The following is a 17,467-nucleotide window of genomic DNA, read 5'->3' on the forward strand; positions in this document are numbered from 1 at the left end:
AAGGAGCCGCCACAGCTGCATGACCTCATCAGCGTCCATTAGTACAGGACAGCACACTTTCTCCTCTGACGTCAGACAGACGAAGCACTGTCTGTGCGCTCTCGTTGGAGAAGTTATGAAGTCTGTGGTCATTGTGGAATGTTGGGCCCAAGAATCTTGCTGGCTGGACTTTGAGGAAATGATTTCCAGTGGAAATGAAGTGGCTCATAATAAAAGCACTACAGGAAAGCTTTTCTTCAGAGGTTTATTTGGATCTCCCAAGGCTGAGATTTCAGGAACGCCTAGCTGTGCTCTGCCATGAGCACTGGTTTTCTTCCTTCTTCTGCTGTGTTTCCTACTCATGGCTTCAACGAACTGCTTTTGACAAGTTGATCTTGTGACTCAGGCATGAAATATGTACTCTAGAAGTATAACATTTATTAATAGATTGTAACAGTTTGATTTTCGAGGCAGGGTTTAAAATGTTTTCATTTATTTCCCTCAAATACAATAATATAATACATATTATAGTAATATTTTATAGTAGTACTTTTGCAACTTTATCATAATATGTAATTGCTACAATATTAAGCAAATTTCACTCTCCATTTTCTCATCTTGTTGCTTATAGTAACTTTGATGTTGAATCATAATTCGTTCAAATTATAACATTTTCTATCACGTAGCATTTAGGAGAAATGAAAACAGTTTGAATTTATAACATAAAAGGCTAAGAAGAAGCAAGGGAAAGAGCAGAAAAACAAACAAAAGAGTAACGTCTTGGTAAAATTGCATTAACCATAACTTGGCCATGGAGACAATGTCAGTGTTCACAATAAGAGCAAGGCTGTATAAACTTTCATACTTCCCCGCGTAGTTTTTATAAGTTCTGGTTCATTCATGAAATTTTGTGAGCTAGCTTCTAGAACCAGCTAGTTTCATGGGGCGGGACTCTCTATCAGCACTGCTATCCTGTAGGCACTATCTGATTGTGTTGATATTTTGTTTGTGATCTAACAAATAAAATTTGCCTGAAGATCAGAGTGTGGAGCTAGCCACACTAGTTAGCCTTAGAGGCCAGGCAGTGGTGGCACACACCTTTAGTCCCAGTACTTGAGAGTCACATGACTTTAATCCCAACACTAGGGAGGTGGAGACAGAAAGGGATATGGCTGGGCAGAGAGAAGAATATAAGGCGGGAGGAGACATGAGCTCAAGGCATTCAATTTGAGGATTACTAGAGACAGGATCCTACCCTCCTTGGTCTGGGATTCAGTAGACGTAAAAAGTTTCTCTAGTGGCTGGCTCCTTTACTTCTCTGATCTTTCAGCATTTACCATAATATCTGATTCCGGGTTTATATTTAATAAGACTAATCAGGAATATGTTGCATCTGATCCCAGGTGACCATTCAGTGAACACTTATTTTCATTATTAAAGTCACTTTCCATCTGATCCTTTGAGCCTGTATCATTGCAGCTCAGAGTGGGACACAGCAGGTGTCCCAGAGATATCAAGATACTTACCCCAGGCTTATTGGAGTAGACTTGCTTCCACCAAAAGACAGAACTGTACGCAGCTAGCAACAACTCCATCATAGTGAAGATGAGCATCAACGCCAGCCCACTCTGAAAAGCAGCACAGGCCTGGATGGGACCCCACACAAAGCCTTTGGGCCCTACTGAGGGGGTGGGTGGGTGGGGCAGGGCAGGGCATTGAAGCCCTCAGCAATGGAGACAAGAAGGAGCAGAGACAATGGCTCAGTCCTCTTCTCTACTTTCTCATTCAGATTTCTTAGTGATCAGAAAGAGATGAGAAGGAAGAGTGACTGGCCATCGGCTCTGCTGGTCTTCACCATTTTTGTTTGTCCTTGGTACTTTTCACTCAGCCTGTTTTCAGGTGTGGATTCAGATATACTTGCCCTGTAGGGTCTTCCCTGGGTTCCTTCAACGTGCAATTTCATGGCTCCAATTCTGAAAATTCCTCAGATAATTGTTTCTTCATAGTTTCTCCCCCACACTTTTCTATGAGAGCTTATTTGTTGGGACCATTTGGAGTCCTGACCTTCAGCTGCTCTTCCCTGCTAGAGCCTTCTGATTGGAGTTACTAAAAGCTGTGCCTTGTCTAGAGGATCAGAGGATGGGGTTTTCACCTGTTGGCCCACTTGACTGCTGGGTATTTAAGCCTCCATGGTGCTATTAAATAAAGGGCTTCTTACCAGTGATTAGATGTCCATGTGTCTGTCTGTCTCTGTGTGTGTTTTCTCAACCTCCAGCCCCTTGTCTGAAGCTCTCGAACTGTATTGTAGTGCATAGAGCACAGACGGGGGTGCAGTGCGCTGCATTTATTCCATGTTTCCTTGTCACTTCAGGGTCTGTGTCAATCCCATTTCTCAAATTTGATATGATTTCATGAGATATTTCCTCAGGTGCATCAAATCTGCCTTCACTGATCTCAGCTTTTAATCTCTAAGATCTTGACATTTCTAGTCATGGTTTCTATTTATCAGCTCCCCCAGTCCCTTTTAATCATGACTGTCCTTGTCTCATGTTTTGTTTTTGTCCTCATCAGGGTTTCTGTTAGAGTTATAAAACACCATGACCCAAAGCGCCTTAGAGAGAAAATGGTTAATTTCAGCTTACACTTCCAGGTAGCATCATTGAGGAGGTCAAGGCAGGAGCTCAGGGAAGGAGCCTGGAGGCAGGAGCTGAAGCAGAGGCCACGGAGGGACATTGCTTATTGGCTTGCTCAGCCTGCTTTCTTACAGCACTCAATAGGACTGAGCGTTTCCTGCACATTTCTCTTGTTTATCATTATACAGTTTAAGTGTATATGTGATGGTGATGGTATTAGTGTCTGTCTTCAATATGTAAGATTCTTATAAGTGGGGGTTATTGCTATGTCCCTAGACAGCTACTTTACGTCTGATTTTGTAAGGACCTGAGGAATATCAGGGAGACCGAAGCAGTTTTAAAATTCCCTTATTAAGAACCCCCCATCCCCCGCCCCACCTGGTGTCTGTGGAACTGTGGGTTTATATTGCCATCTGCACGGGATTGAGCTAGCTGAGGGCAGGGATGCATGAACTTCTTGGGGGCACTGAGTACCATTTCCTTGTCCGACGTCACAAGTCAAATGACTTTCAATCTCTATTTCTAATACATTTGTAGGGCTCTTGGTGTGTGCAGATGAGCCTGACAACCCCAAACCCTTACCCAGGCACTAACAGTCCTCGTCTCTAGCTCCTGTTTCTGTGCAGACTCCCCCAGTTTACTGCTTTGATGATTTGACTTTAGAATCCTAATTAGCTTCTGCAACCTATGCCATCTTTATTTCTTTCTTCCTCCAGCTCCTTTTTATTTTCTTCCAGTATTAAGTACACACACACACACACACACACACACACACACACACACACAGAGTTACTTCTGTTCAGGTTAATGCTATTTTTATTAAATATTAGTATCCTTTTGAAGTTGGTTTACTGCATCTTTTCTGATGTTGTGGAAGTTCTTTTTGGCTCTCCTTATATGAGAGTAGGAAACAACCTGATGTACTGAAATTAATCTTAATTAAAACAACCGCCCAGTATCACAATGGGAGGACACTTCTCTCATTGCTTTACCCTGTTCGTCTTGCAGTGTGACCTCCTGGACTTTCTCATGCTCACTTCTAACCAAATAAGTCTCTGCTCTTTCACTTCCTCAAGGTCCCAGGTAAACAATTTTGATCCACTCACATGGTTAGACTCAGAGGGATGTGAATCCAAAAACTTTCACACATTCTCCAAGACTCCTAAGTCAGAGGGACACAAGGGAATGAAAGATACTGGCTTGGTCACTCATTGCTCCCGCTTAGAGAAGTCATGAAGGAACAGTCTTCATCTTTAAAAGACTCCTTATTATGGTTTAGATACTATTACCCTACATTTAGAAAATGGATTCAGCCAGGCTTGTCACTATCAATAGGTGGTCAAATCTGGGTGAAAGGTGACAAGAAAATTCTGCCCGCGAACACTGATGGTTTTTTATAGGAGTCATGTCTACTGGTCAACTGCCTCCTACCCCTTCCCTCTTTGCCAGTCCTGAGCAGATATGCACTTGAGGAAATTAAGCACATTGTGTCTGCTCTAAGTCTCAGAATACATGTGACCAAAGGCAAGCATCTCTAATGGGTGGAGCTTTCCAACTCCAGGCAACAACCATAAACAGCTTCCCAAGTTCAAGTTCAACACGCATAACAAAGACTAGCATTGCCTATTGTGATTTAAAGCTCTCCATTGTATTTTCTTCATCTCTTCATCTTCTTCCCCTCTTTCCACCATGCTTCCTGCATCCCCCAACACAATCTGCTAACTTTCTGTCATACTCAATTTTTTTCCCTGTCTGCCCCAAACAGTCAGACCAACAAAACCAGAGATTGTTGAAAAAGCAGAAATTACTCAAAGGGGAGAAACTGGGGTTTTCCATGCCAAGATATTTAGTCTGGAATGGCTTACCATGGCACTGACATAGGCGAGGAGACAGTTCTTGTCTTCATTCATCCAATAGTGGGATTCCGAATAAAGAAGTAAGGCCAGAAATCTCTTTTCTGAACTGCAACGTGGAGAGGCAGTCCCCAGGGCTATGAGGTTATGGGTGAGGAGGAAGAGGCCAATGGCAGCAACAACAGAGCTTGCTGCATTGGAGGCCAGGCTGCTCAGTGCCTGGAAGAGAGATTCTGTGTTGGATTCTCATCACCAGCTTAGTGCAGGACGCTCTGTTCCCTCTGCCTATTATATGGCAATGGTCCTTCCCAGAGTTGTTTCTAACAGAATCTGTGGCCTCTCATTAGGCAGACTATGGATAATTTGTCCTTGTATTGCTCAGCACTCTGCAGTTTTTCACATGAGACAGTCAGAAAATGTGTCTTCAATGGGATAATGTGAGCAGCTCCTTACAGTCTGGCTTACTGACTCTCTATGACACTGAAAACTGAGCTGGGACTCCTCAGCCTGCTGCCAGGATCTCCACTGACTTCCCCAATGCTCTTAGAACTTTCCTTTGAAGACCTCCTAAAATATGGCCTTTGGCATCCTCTGGAGAACCCAGACTATACTCTTACCTCACATATTGAAGTAGCTTTAGAGAACAGTGAAAGCAAACGGAAGAGATTGGATGCCCTAAAGCAGTGGCTCTCCACCTTCCTAATCCTGAGACCCTTTAATACAGACCCTACAAGGCGATCAGGCCTAAGGGAAGAGAATGAACTTTCATCTGACAAACAGCTAACAAATGTGCACCTCTTATTTCCGCCCAAGAAAGGGCAAGAAGTATTGGTGCGTGGGCTTACTCCCTGTGGTTCTAGCTATGCCCACCCACAAACAACACAAGGAGCAGGCAGTAGCCTTGAAAACACAGTAAGAGGAAGCAGTAACACTGCTGCTCCTGTGGGCAGCAGCCCTTCCTACTTCCGGCCACATGCCCACCCAGGTGGGAAAGGCACACCCTGACTCCAGAAGCCACAGGGTCCGGCCAGCTATGGCTGAGAACACAAAGGTGGCTTAGGTGCTGGCACCTGCTTTTGATGGCTGAAGCCACAGTATAAACCCAGGGGTCGTGGGGTGGTTGGAGAGTTCCCAGCACTGGGTCGGGTCATAATTCTGAGCTTGGAATCAGGGAATGACTCCCATCTCAACTGTTACTGATCTCTCTGCATGTGTGACCAGGCAAGTTCCTTTCCACTCTGGATTTCAGTTTTCCTCTCGTCATATGTGAAAAATGAACATGTTCACTCAGAAGTGGCGTCCCAAGTGTGTCAGTGGGCCAGCTGAAGATTATATGTTCCCTAACCTGCTATGAGCTTTGTTTCCCCAAACTGTGCATTGGAGGGTTGGAACGACAACAATTAACTATGTGGTTTCAACTATTACAACCATCTAGAGATTGATGGCCTTTATACTTACGAAGGGTTTGATTGCGATTTTCCCGGAGATTATCGAGAGAAATCCAACAAAGGCAAACTGTTCAGAAAGAGAGAGAAAAGAAAGAGTTGGCCTAAGCTGCTTTCAAATCACTCACAGAAAGCAATGGGAAACTTCTAGGGGGACAACCCTGCAGGAATGACTTGTCCATATTACTAGGGAAGCTTCATATCTTCATCTTCTCAGGAAAGTTGGGTTTATGTTATTGGGAAGCAGCAGTTGCTGCAGGCAAGATACAACCAACGCCTGGCAGATACTAGTATTGAAAGGGGAGGTTGCGACAATATGAAGACTAGGAGGACAGCAGAGGCACCTAGAATGAGCCTCTCATGTAACGAGGGACAGATAAATAGGGAGCTGAAGCTGTTGGTGTAGATGGGATGAGTATCACCCAGAGTTTAGGAAATCAGGAAGACAAGATGCAACATGAAGCCTTGCTTATGGCCACTTGTTCACAGTGGTACTAGGAGCCCAGCAAGCAGAGGTGGGTGGTCTGGGAAGCTGGAACACTGATTATGCTTGTGGCATGAGTGTTGTGTAGTCACAGAAAATGAGAGTCAAAAATGAACTAGTAGTAGATTCCCTAATGAAATGTGGGGGCTGCCACCATGGTTATACAGTGAACTCCACAACAAATTGTGCTTTGGGAACAGGAGCAGGCATTCTTGCACACTGTGTAGTTGTACCCATGCAGGGACCATGGTCACTAAAATCCCTTTGTATAATTCATCTTCCAAGAATGTCCCCCTTTCCCTTTGTTTTACAAGATTCTCTATTGAAGAGAAATGATCATTGATAGGAGGTATACATTGGGTTTAGCTACCCTGAAATAAGATCCAGTAGGGTCCTTGCCCATGAGCCATTATCTGACAAGAAGCCCAAAGTCTGAAGATGTTCAGGGTTACTGCAAGCAGAAGAATGCCTCTGTTTCCCATGAACAATCCTGTCATTACTGAGAATGTCTGCCAACTCTGGTGTCTGATAGAGGTTCCAGGTCAGTATTTCTCACTCTACCTGAGAAGTGGATTACTTTTCTATTGGCTAGAAACCAATGGCCGCTTCAAAACCTCAAAGAGGGATGTCAATAATATTCCTCTTGTCTAAGAGGATGTGGTGTCTGATAATAAATGTGCTGATACACTCAGTACATTGTCTTCTCCCCCTGCCTCCTATTCTAATGAGACCACTCATGAGGTGCTGACTTTTGAATGGGAGATATAGGGCATGAGATAATGACAGGAGTGTTGAGTTGGCCTCCTCCTGCCTCCTTTCTTCTCGAAGAGGAAGCTATTTTTATCACTTAGTGCCTGGTGTATATTTAAGAAGTATAAACACCTTTGGAGATCATACTTTACTTACACATAGGGATCCAACAAATGGGTACCCGAACATCAAAGTGGTGAAGGCTGCTGGGTTGATGTAGGAAGAGTAGGAAGCTGACACAAAAATGCCCCCAAAGCTTGCAATCGTCAGGGCACACAGTATCTGGATGGTCTGCAGCAGACAAGACGGGGGTTTCTAGAACATGCTTTAAGTAGATGCAAAGGATTGAGTACAAACTGACTTATAAGGAGTGTAAAATATGTTATGATTTTCTATATTAAAAGGAGGAATACTCAAGGAACAAATAAGTCTGTTCTAAGAGAAAAATCCAAAATTCGTTTTTTTAAAGGCTTATTGAAATCAGAAAATGATTGTGCAAAAGTCATATTACTGAAAAATTTACCTCAAAAAACATTTCATTTTTTGTAAAGTAACTGGGAAAAGTTGTATGGACTGGAATCCAGCCAGGTGAATCTGGAGAAGTGTCAGTGTAGGCCTCAGCTTCAACTGAGAGCCGTTGAGAATAATATTTCTAGTGCTGCCACTCATCCTTTTTTATCTGTCATTTGAATTTAAAATCATGTGATTGTCACAGCACCATGTGTCAGGCTAGTTTGCATGTTTAAGGTGCCCACATTCTCAGCAGTATTCGTGACATCTGTGCTACTGACGAGGAACACGAAGGAGTTAAATTGTACAAACTTGCACAAATGTCAAAAGAGCAGGAACCTTGTTTGGCCTTTCCAGTTTGTATGAGAATCTGTACATCTATTCACTGCTGGATATATATTGTAATTCACACACAGACAATGTAACCCCAAAGTAAGAGATGTCACCTATTACCACAATTCATCATTGAATACCCATGTACCAAGAGGCAGGCATGAAGTAAATGACCCTTCCATCTTACATGTGCCATGTAAAGACAAGCTCCATGGAAACTGGGGTGGAGAATTATTAGAGCATGTTATCAAGGATGGAGCCCATCAGGGATGGAGATTTGTGATTAAAGAGACGGGAGACATTGGAATAGAACAGAGGATCAGGGAGAGGATCACACATGGTTATAGCCACCTAATATTTGTCAAAGGTGTTGCCTTCAACAAATGGCACTGGGGAAACTGGAAACCCACATGTCAGAGAATGACGCTAGATCCCCATCTCTCACTTGCACAAAAAGAATTCAGAAAAGAGCAAATATGCCAGGGTAAAATCTGAAGCCCAGACCTGTTAGAGTCAAACATCAGGAACACACTTCAAGATGAAAGGATTTATGAACGGAAGCCCAGTACTTGAGATAACAATGGGAATAATCGATAAGATTATTATCGGTAAGAAGCCCAGTACTTGAGATAACAATGGGAATAATCGATGAGATTATTATCGATAAGAAGCCCAGTACTTGAGATAACAATGGGAATAATCGATGAGATTATTATCGATAAGAAGCCCAGTACTTGAGATAACAATGGGAATAATCGATGAGATTATTATCGATAAGAAGCCCAGTACTTGAGATAACAATGGGAATAATCGATGAGATTATTATCGATAAGAAGCCCAGTAATTGAGATAACAATGGGAATAATCGATGAGATTGCACGGGACGACAAAACTTCTGCCTAGCAGTGGAAACAAACATGAGCGTGAAGGGAGAGTCTGAAAATGGAAGGAAGCCGTCGATGGCTATACATCCTATGTAAAGCCTCCAAGTTAACCACCAAGAAAACCAAGGCAACCAACTAATAGGCTTGTGAACCGAATACATAATTCTCAAAAGAAGGAATAAAGATAGACTACAAATATTTGGAGGAAACACAGCATCCTAATGACTAATTAGAGGGATGTAAATAAAAGCTGCTGTCAGATTCCCTCTCAATCCAGTCAGACCGGCTATCATCAGGAAAGCAAATGATCTAATGTCTGAGGAGGATGCGAGGAAAGAGGAACAGCTCAACGCTGCTGGGAATGTAAACCAGTGTGGCCCCCGAGGAAATCAACATGGTGCTTCCTCAAACAGCTGAAACTAAATTAGAAGCAGCATATGATCCAGACAATGCCTCCTGGGTATATCTCCAAGGGAGTCAAAGTCAGCATACCACAGAGAGACCTGCACATCCAAACTCACTGTTACACAATAGCCAAGGCAGGGGACCAGTTAGATGTCCACCAGCAGAAAAACACAGCATGGTCTTTATACACAATGTAGTTTTATTCAACCACGAAGAAGAGTAAAATAATGTCATTTATTGTGAAATGGGTGGAATGAAGGATCGTCATACTAAATAAAATAAGACAAGCTCAGGAAGACAAATACTGTGTTTTCTCTACTATGAAAAATATGCATTTAAATATATACATATATACATAAACATGAGAATAGAAGAGGCACTACTGGGGAGGGGAAGTGATCAAAGAGATGGAAGATAAAACAATGAGAAGGAAAAGACAAATGCCATGCTCTCTTGATGTGGGATTTCCCTCTATATGCTGTGATTACTGTTAATGAATAAAGAAACTGCTTTGGACCTATAGCAGGGCAGAACTTAGCTACACTAAAGGCAAATGAGAAGAAACTAATTTCTTAATTATGCAGTGTTCTGGTGGAAAAGGCACAAGTAGTTTTAATTTTTTAATTATTTAATTAAATGGAAGCCCTAGGAGAGTACAGTTTCTACAACAGTTGTATTTCACAGTGTGGTTAGCTTGTGGAGTCAGCCAGGGACAAGTCCAGGATTCTCCCAGACCCACTCTAGCTCTGTAGTCTGGACACAATCTTATTATCTCTTTGTGTTCTTCTTCTAACGAGATGGACTTACCCCAAGAACTGTGGCTTCCTTAGGCACAGCAACCAGCAGGTCATCTTCTTTCTGGTCCATGTGTCCAGCTTCCTTTCTTTTGTGAATAACGATGTCCATTGGAAGGCAGGTCCCAAAACGCTCTTGATGCCCAGCTACAGAAGCGTGACGCTGACGATGCTGGAAGAGGCACTGAACTCCTCAGTTCCTAGGGCTTGACTGACAGACACTCACAGGCACCAAAGACTGTAGGGTGTGAAGAAGGGTGGCTTTTCTTTCTATGAGAAGTGGGTACATTCAGGGTGTGATGACCAGAGCCTGGCTTGTTTTCTACAAACAGAACTGGAACCGAGTTTCAGGGGGAGCATAGGAGAGTTAGCTTGCTTGCTGCACTTCATCCATGATGAAAAAGACACATGCGTTGGGGAAAATTGCAAACATTTCAAGGCACCCCACAATTTGGAGGTTAGTAATCTAAGCATAATTTACTCCGCAGTCCTGAGTGGACTCGCCCCACGCCAGTCCTACAAGCCTTTGCTTTCAGCTCCCTTTCTCTACCTCGTGTGCCCCTGCTTCCCCTATATTACCCCCCACCACATTGACCCTCGTTCTGAAGCTGTTTATACTGTCTAATCCCCCACTATTCATTTTCTCTCCATTAAATTACTGGGTGAGTACTTTTCTGTCTACAAAAAGAACATGCCTAATCCAGAATTGCACCACTTTTTAAAAAACTCATGTTGAATTCCAGGCACTTGAACACCAAAGGTCTTAATCCTTCTAAGGGTCTCACATTCTATATGTTAAGTACATTTCATATACTAGTGACTCAGAACTAATAAGTTGGAGGTCACCAAAAGCACTTACCTGCTGCATTGCATGTGTTTAATACACTGTAGCAAATATAATTATCGTTAGTTTGTTGTTTGCCTAACTTGTGTGTACCTGGGCTGTGTCTACTGGGCTCAGGAGCTTGCAATATTTTCCTCTGTGTGACAATAATTTCCTCGATGTGATCTTTTCACCTTGCATCTTCATTCTCCATATTAACAGTTCCACTCCAAAAGAAAACAGTGCTCCACCAGACCAACAGTACCAAAATGAACCCCAGAATCTTGTTTCTACTGGGGGAGACAGGGGCAGCACTGCAATGAATGTCAAATGCTGTTTGTACCTGTAGCACTGGCTGTCACTCACGAGTTCACAGTCTGCTTCTAGGAATGGCTGTGATTCTGAGGAAGTGTGTTAAAAGTGTTTCTTTCCAGAACTGCTCCCATATTGGGAAACCTGGATTTTGACTTGACTTTTGTTGTTAAATACATCAATGCAATCCCTTCCAGCCAAGCTTAATAACCAATCTCCCTGGTTCTGATTTCTTTCCTGGGTTTTCCAGGTTTCATATCCGAGAACTCTTTCTTATCCATTATTCTAAGTGCTATGTTAGGAACTGGAAGCCTGGTTGATTCTTTCTAGCCTGTCAATGTTCTGTGCCTTTATTTTCTGTTATTTTAAAATTGATTTATTTTTTCTTAAGAACATAAAAATAAAGTTTGCACATGCCTTCAATCCCAGAACTTGGGAGGCAAAAGCAGGCAGATCTCTCTAAGTTAGAGGTCAGCCTGGTCTACAAGAACTAGTTACAGGAGAGGCTCCAAACCTACAGAGAAACCCTGTCTCAAAAAACCAAATTAATAAACAAACAAATAAGGAAGTAAGTAAGTAAATAAAAAGAAAATCTTCCTCCTCTTTATGGGTGATTTTACCCAAATTATAACACTGTACAAACGGTCGCTCCATGCATTCAGAACTTCTTTTTACTGATTTGTCAGTAGACATATTTGACGAATTAGTATAAGAGCCTTAAGTATAAAAGCCAAATGCTAGATTCTGACATATGCCATATTCTGACATACGACATAGATGAACCTCAAAAACAAAGTCAATGAAGTCAGTTAGGAAGAGAATGTCAGATGCTGTGTGGTTCAACTTACAAGGTTCCCTGACTACTTTGTGGAGAGAGGAATGGCAGCTGCCAAGGGCTCGGGAAGGGCTGAGGAGCAGCTGTTTAGTGGCTCTGGTTCCACTTTGTAAAGATGACCAAGTTCTGGAGTTGGATGGTGGTGAGGGTGTCACAACACGGATGGCCTTGATGCCCTGAACCGCACACTTCTGTGGTAAGAATACTATGATTATGTAAGCAGAGTTTAACTCCGAAAATCCACGTGAATGCATATTTCTAGATTCATTAAACCCGACACATATTCTTGAACATTTTGGTTGTTTCTTTTTTTACTGTCATGATCAATGCTGCAAGAAACATCTGTGTACTTTGAAATAGTGTACGATTTATGCTTATTTTATCTACTAAATTATATCCTTATGATAGCATGTAGAGTTTTTTTTTTTTTTTTACAGAATTTAAGCTATTGCATTTAAATTTGGATGTGTAAAGTTATTTTAGGAACAACTCTACGTAATACAAGGGTTTTTTTTTTTTTTGAGTTTTTTATGTCTCCTGACTGACACCATTTCTTCCAAATCCAACAATGGAGAGGATGCTTTGTCCTCCAGCCTTCGTTATAATGAGGTGAGGTGGAAGTAGACCAGAGCTTTTGAAAAAGGTTCGAAAAATTTCTACTATTCAGGCAAGCAGCTCTGCACAATACTTTTCTGTGTTACAATATTAGGTTATAATTATAGTTTCCAAATTCAACATTTGCTTAATCCCAGTCTTCACTGAGAACAAGTTTTGTAAGAATGGGTGATAACAGTGGGAAATACGGGCAACTGTGGAAGGACATCCCTTCACATCTCACGTGAAATCTAAGGGTGGTTTGCTTTTTGGCAAGTAAGTAAACAGAGGCCCCAAAAGGGCATCGGACTCACCAGTTCATGCAGGTGATTAACAGAGAGGAGAGGATGCGAATCCAGTTCCCCCGTCTCTCCCAAGCACAATCCCCCCAGGAGTTCCAGCCAACCGAAAGCACTTACCTGTCCACACAGCCCTGTCTGTGTTCCTGTGCCTGTGTGCTCAGGTCCAGGGAGCTCCCAGGCTCAGCCTCCCACCAGCTGTTTCCTCCAGAAGTTCCACTGTCTGCTTTCGACACTCAGGCAGTCTGTGATTTCCCCGGAAGATATTCATGATTACTCAAGATGTGAATTTGTGGTAATTACAAGCAGTTGGCAAATGAAAAACTGTTCTGCTTCCCCTTTCTGAATTTTGAGGTTTGGGAAAAAAAAACAGAAAATAAAAGTTTCTCAAGAAACAAAGAACTGTGGCCTCATTGGAACTAATTCCCTGCATTTCTATGTGGGGTGAAGCAAGCACATTGGTTGCATTAAGTCTGTCTTTTTATCTGTTGAATGAGGCATGGATGTTAATAATTTGACCATCTGACTGTTGAAGAATTAATAAGGAAGTAAAAAGTTTATAAAATAGAATTATTTCTAATGACAACGGTACATAAGGACTTGAGATAATTTCAAATTTTTCTTTGTGCAATCTTTCTAGACATTGAAGAAAGAAATTGAAGAAGATACTAGAAGATGGAAAGATCTCCCATGCTTGCAGATCAATAGGATTAATATTGCAAAAATGGCCACCCTACTAAAGGCAGTCTACTGATTCAGTGCAATCCCCATCAAAATTCCAGCACAATTCTTCATATAGAAATACAAAACAACCCAGAATAGCTAATAAAATCCTGAATTTAAAAAAAAAAAACTGCTGGGGGTATCACCGCTGCATATTTCAATTTGTATTACAGAGCTATAGTAATAAAAATAGCATGGTATTGGCATGAAAACAGACATCTCAATCTATAACAGAATTGAAGACCTAGACTAACTCCACACAAGTATGGACACCCGATTTTTGACAAAGAAGCAAGCAAACAAACAAACAAAAACAATCTACAATGGAAAAAAGACAGCATCTTCAATAAATGGTTGATGATCATACTGGATGGCTTTATGTAGAAGAATGAAAAGAGATCCATAGATCTATTACCCTGCACAAAAGTCAACTCCAAATGGATCGAGAGTTTGTTGTTCCAGAAGGGCAAGTGACTCATGGGGTTAAGAATGTTTCAGTGATACAGTCTAGGGGTTTTCTAGTTCCCTCCCCAAGCTAAGTACAAGGTTTGAAATGTCCTTCTTGGGCGAGTTTGCCAGCAGTCCTTTCTCAGGTTCTCTGTAAGCTGAAAGGGACTGTGAAGACTCCCCTGCTGTTCCTATTGGGGTTGCCTTTCCATCTTCTGACTTTGAACAAACTTTTTTTTTCAAGACAGAGTTCCTCTGTAGCTTTGGTGCCTGTCCTGGAGCTAGCTCTTGTAGACCAGACTGGCCTCAGACTCACAGAGATCCACCTGCCTCTGCCTCCTGAGTGCTAGGATTAAAGGTATGCACCACCACTATCCAGTGAACAAACATTTTTGAAGGCAAAATGCTTCATAGAGCTTTTGGAAATGGAGATAATTGCCAGCTAGTTGGAAACCACTCTTAAGAAGTAAATCTCAAAAACTGCTCACAAAAGAAATACTAGTTTCTTCCAATGGAGTCTAAGTTAGGCACATTTTAAAACCTTTTGTCTTTTGCTTATCCATTTTGGTTTCTGATTTTGTGTTTTTATGGGGTTTGTGTGTGTGTGTGTGTGTGTGTGTGTGTGTGTGTGTGTGTATGCATGTGTATGTGTTTTCTGTGATTTTTTTATTTCCTCTGTTTTTCTGTTTGATTTGTTTTATTCTGTTTTTATTTTTATTGACCTGTTTGTTTCCTAAAGAGAGAAAGAAGACATGGAATTGGATGCATAGGGAGGTGGGAAAGATCTGGAGAGGAAATAGTGATCAGAATATACTGAAGGAAAACAAAATTTTATTTTCAATAAAATAAAATATTTTTAATAAAAAGAAAATCCCCCAAATAAGTTAAAAACAGAAATAAATAGAGAAAACCAAACTGCATGCACTGCATTAGTTTAAAAGAAAACCACTGATAAAATGGCAGAAGGAAGCAGAAGAGGAATACTGCAGAGATGATGAGAAAGATGGAGATACCAATGTCATGATGGATGTTCACAAACTACTAGTATACTTGAAGCTACAACCATTGTTGACATAAATTATGTCCCTAAGAAGTTCTGAGAAGATAAAACCACCAGTGGTCAGGCTTTATGTGGGCCCTAAGCATGACTTTGCTGTAAACATAAGCACAAGGTAATTTGGTTGGTTTGTGTGTTTTGTTTTGTTTAATTCCATATGGTAGCCCCCACCCTTTATCTGGTGTCTTGCTTTCTGTGCTTTTATTACTCACAGTCCACTGTGGTTTGAAATGTTTATAGGCAATTGTAAAACAAATATTTGCCAGCTTAAAGTTTTCATTCTCTGAAGTATAGAGAAATTGTACCATAAGTGAGGCAGATAGACAGTCAGAGAGAACGAGAATTCATGCTAATCACAGTATATTATAATTATTTTATGTATATGTAGGAAAAATTTAAGGTATGTGGGACTGGGCCATGCAGTTTGAGACATCCACTGCTGATCTTGACTTAAATCTTCTGAGAACCAGGTTGGGGTGGGAATGGACTCAGTGTACCTTAAGCATCTAACAAACCTACACTTATAGAATAGGGATTTTCTTTTTCTAATTTTTTTATTAATCTATTTTCCACCATGACAGAGGGAGCCACTCTCCTGGATTCCTTCCTCCCAATAAATCTCTTGAGTGAAGTGCGCTGTACCGACTTTCTCTTGCCAGAGAAGAGCAGAGATGTAACAGCTCTCCCCAGAGTGGAGCAGAACTGCTTTTCTACTGGGAAACTCCTAGCAGAGCAGAGCTGGAACACTTTTCATGGGGAAACTTTCCCTTGCTGGAGCAGAGTTATACTTCCAGGGAGTGGAGCACAGCTGTAAAGCTTCTCTGGAGCACAATAGAGCAGAGCAGTGCTTTAACAACGCCACTGTGGAAACCCTCCCCTGCTGGAGCAGAGTTGTTAGTTACACTTGGATTAGGGAAACCTTTCCCAGAGCAAGGACTGTTGACACTTTTCTGGGGAAACTATCCCTCATGGGAACAGAGCTGTAACACCTCTACCAGAATACCTTTTCCTTCCAAGCTGTAGGAATTTCTTGACTTTTGACCACTAGGATATCTTTCCCTTCAGAGCTGTAACACTTACTGGTATTCCTTGGTTTCCAACTACCAGGAAGTCCTTTTCCTTCACAGCTATAACACTTAAAGCTATATATTGAAAAATATTGAATTTGTTGAGGAAAAAAAATAAATGGACACAAAGTCAGGTGGGAAGGGAGGTAGGGGTGGATCTGTGAAGAGTTGGAGGAAGGTGAATGTGATCAAAACACATTGTGTGGAATTCTCAAAGAACTGATAACATGTAGTAAAATAAAGAAGTGTCTGTAGTGATATTTTGTTTGTGTTTTAGCAAATAAAGCTTGTCTGAAGATAATAGTACCGAACTAAGCCACTAGAGGCCAAGCAGCAGTGACACACACCTTTAATCCCAGGACTCAGGAGACAGAAGCAAATGGATCTCTGAGTTCAAGGCCACCCTGGGCTACACTAGATTGATCCAGTATCAAAAAGAAACAGAGCCAAGGGTGTTAACTCACACCTTTAATCCCAGTACAAAGGAGTCACACACCTTTAATCCCAGCACTGAGGAGATGGAGACAGGAAGGGATATGGCTGGGAAGAGAGAGGAATATAAGGTGGGAGGAGAATAAGAGCTCGGTCCAGTCTTAAGATGCAGTCTAAAGATGCAGTCAGAGGATACTGTCTGAGGAGGATTCTTTGGTCCGAGCATTGGTAGAGGCAAAAGGTCTTTCTAAAGGCTGGTCACTCTTCTCTGATATCTCAGCTGTTATCCCTTAATATCTGACTGTGGGTTTTTATTAAGATCAATTAGAATTTGTGCAACATCTGGTGTCCAACTTTTGGGGCATGAATTCATTAAAAAAAGCCATTTGCCTGTGGCTTTGCAGCCACTGGCATAGGCATGAGTTACTGATGGCCAGAGTCACTGCCCTACTGGCTAAGTTTCCCTTTTTCCCTCCTGGTGGGCTTTCCTTGGACCCCCTTCTTGGGTTGCTGCCAAACTAGGTAACTGCCTTGAAATCCCATCAGGCTTTTATTGTTCTGTGCAGCAGCAATAAGTCTCACATTTTCATTGTCATTGGTGGCAGATTTGGTGAGAAAATTGGGAATTTTAAAGCAATGAATTAGTTAAAAGAGAGAGTTTTTCCCACATTAGAAAATGGGAGTCACAATTACTATATAGAAAAGTTAGTTCTCTGTTTGATTACATGATACATGATTTAAATGTGGAACAATTAAATGAATAATCAACTTAACTGGGATTGATATGCTGTTAATTATTATTTTGATA

At 41.7% G+C, this 17,467-nt stretch overlaps 1 protein-coding gene across 1 annotated transcript; it reads right to left on the reverse strand.

Moving 5' to 3' along the window:
• Positions 1 to 284: 284 nt before the first annotated feature.
• Ms4a7 (membrane spanning 4-domains A7) lies at positions 285 to 13,204 on the reverse strand. Its single transcript, XM_038315245.2, has 8 exons — positions 13,129 to 13,204; positions 11,008 to 11,294; positions 10,084 to 10,242; positions 7,301 to 7,435; positions 5,924 to 5,980; positions 4,478 to 4,684; positions 1,506 to 1,607; positions 285 to 401 (listed from the first exon to the last, which is right to left on the reverse strand). The coding sequence occupies exons 1-8, from the start codon at positions 13,202 to 13,204 to the stop codon at positions 339 to 341; spliced, it is 1,086 nt and encodes a 361-aa protein (XP_038171173.2). The 3' UTR covers positions 285 to 338.
• Positions 13,205 to 17,467: the final 4,263 nt, after the last annotated feature.

Source organism: Arvicola amphibius, chromosome 1, assembly GCF_903992535.2.
Source record: "Arvicola amphibius chromosome 1, mArvAmp1.2, whole genome shotgun sequence".
Taxonomy (NCBI): domain Eukaryota; kingdom Metazoa; phylum Chordata; class Mammalia; order Rodentia; family Cricetidae; genus Arvicola; species Arvicola amphibius.